The sequence below is a fragment of the Dacryopinax primogenitus genome, assembly GCF_000292625.1.
Source record: "Dacryopinax primogenitus strain DJM-731 SS1 chromosome Unknown DACRYscaffold_7, whole genome shotgun sequence".
Classification (NCBI taxonomy): domain Eukaryota; kingdom Fungi; phylum Basidiomycota; class Dacrymycetes; order Dacrymycetales; family Dacrymycetaceae; genus Dacryopinax; species Dacryopinax primogenitus.
Window position 1 is genome coordinate 554,329 of NW_024467204.1, and position 1,325 is coordinate 555,653.

A 1,325-nucleotide genomic window follows, 5' to 3' on the forward strand; every position below is an offset into this window, starting at 1 on the left:
AGATGGCATGTATTGTGTCAAGCTCTTGACAGACTCCACCATCTGTAGCAGGTTGAAGGACAATCACCTTGTACTTCGCTGCTTTGGCATGCCCTCCTCTGACCCAATTGTGGTACCATAATGTTTTGACAAGGCCTAGAAGGTATTGTTGTCAGCAAACAAGTGAGTTTGTGAAGGGTGAAGGAGGGGATGAGTTATGTGGTTGCGTTGCTGAAGTAATGCAACCACCAGAGAGGCAAAGGGCACGGGAGGATCAAGGGGAGGATTCCCACCTTGTAGGAAGGTATGCATGGGGTCAATGACTCCCATAGTCACTGCATCAAAGTATGGCAGCCAGTTGAACTCAGACCACCTAACTCCATACTTTGAGAAGTACTCGGTTATCTTCTTCTGGGGTGTGTTCTCTTGTTGGAATGTGTACATACACACTCCTCCTCTCTTGTGAGTCTTGCCATCGCATAGCAGTATACCTTCTGTCTTCCAGCTTTGCTTAATGGCGTCATTGCATGAGATTTCACACTGGGTGCATGGCTATTTGTTGTGGCATTGATTGGCAAAGCCACACATCTTGCAGAGGGCAGAGTGATTGCAGATGATACCCAACAGGGCCACTCTGACCAAGCAACCTACATAAGATAACAGATCCATCAGCCATCTGTTATGTGGTTGTGTCGCCTGAGAATGCACCTTGGGGATATTTGGGCATCTTAATGACCAGCCCATCATTCTACAGACACAAGAGGTTGTCAACAAGTGGACACAGGAATGGTTGGAGCTGTTGGGCATTGGGTTCCTTGGGACCAGGGAGGATCCCAATTAGGCAGAGATTTCGTACACAGAATCTTGGGAGAAGTTAGAGAGGGATGGGAGGAGAAGGGAGGCAAAACATACCTTAGCTCTGGAGGAAGGTTAGTGATACAAACAGACAATGGCCCAGTGGAATGGGACTTGGATACCGTGGACTGGCTGGGGCTAAACCGGTCCATAGAAAGCAGAACGCCCAGCCACAGCTTGTTCTGCTCGATTGCTTCTTGCCAGGTTTGGGGGAAAAAACAAGTGCCTGTGGGTGTAACCATGTTCTTCCAGACTGAGCCATCATGAATACCACAGTACATGTCGTTAGAAGGTTGAATATCCAGATAGGATTTGCATGCATCCTTGAATCCAGGTTGAGTAAGAATGTTGGGAAGCTGCAGGCTGAGAACATCATAGAGGGCACTTTGTCAAGCATGTCGAAGGCCAGAGTTAGAGGTACATTTGTATAGAGATTCCCCACAATGCAAGCAAAGCTTTTGCCAAGCTTCTTCAGGAGTTTGGGATTCTGT

The 1,325-nt window shown here is 47.8% G+C and overlaps 1 protein-coding gene across 1 annotated transcript; it reads right to left on the bottom strand.

The window, feature by feature from the left end:
• Nucleotides 1–727: 727 nt before the first annotated feature.
• DACRYDRAFT_106760 (uncharacterized protein) lies at nt 728–1,076 on the bottom strand (the record flags this gene model as incomplete). Its single annotated transcript, XM_040768326.1, has 2 exons — nt 728–842; nt 892–1,076. 2 exons carry the CDS (start codon nt 1,074–1,076, stop codon nt 728–730), a joined length of 300 nt encoding a protein of 99 aa, XP_040629591.1.
• Between the last annotated feature and the right edge of the window lie 249 nt (nt 1,077–1,325).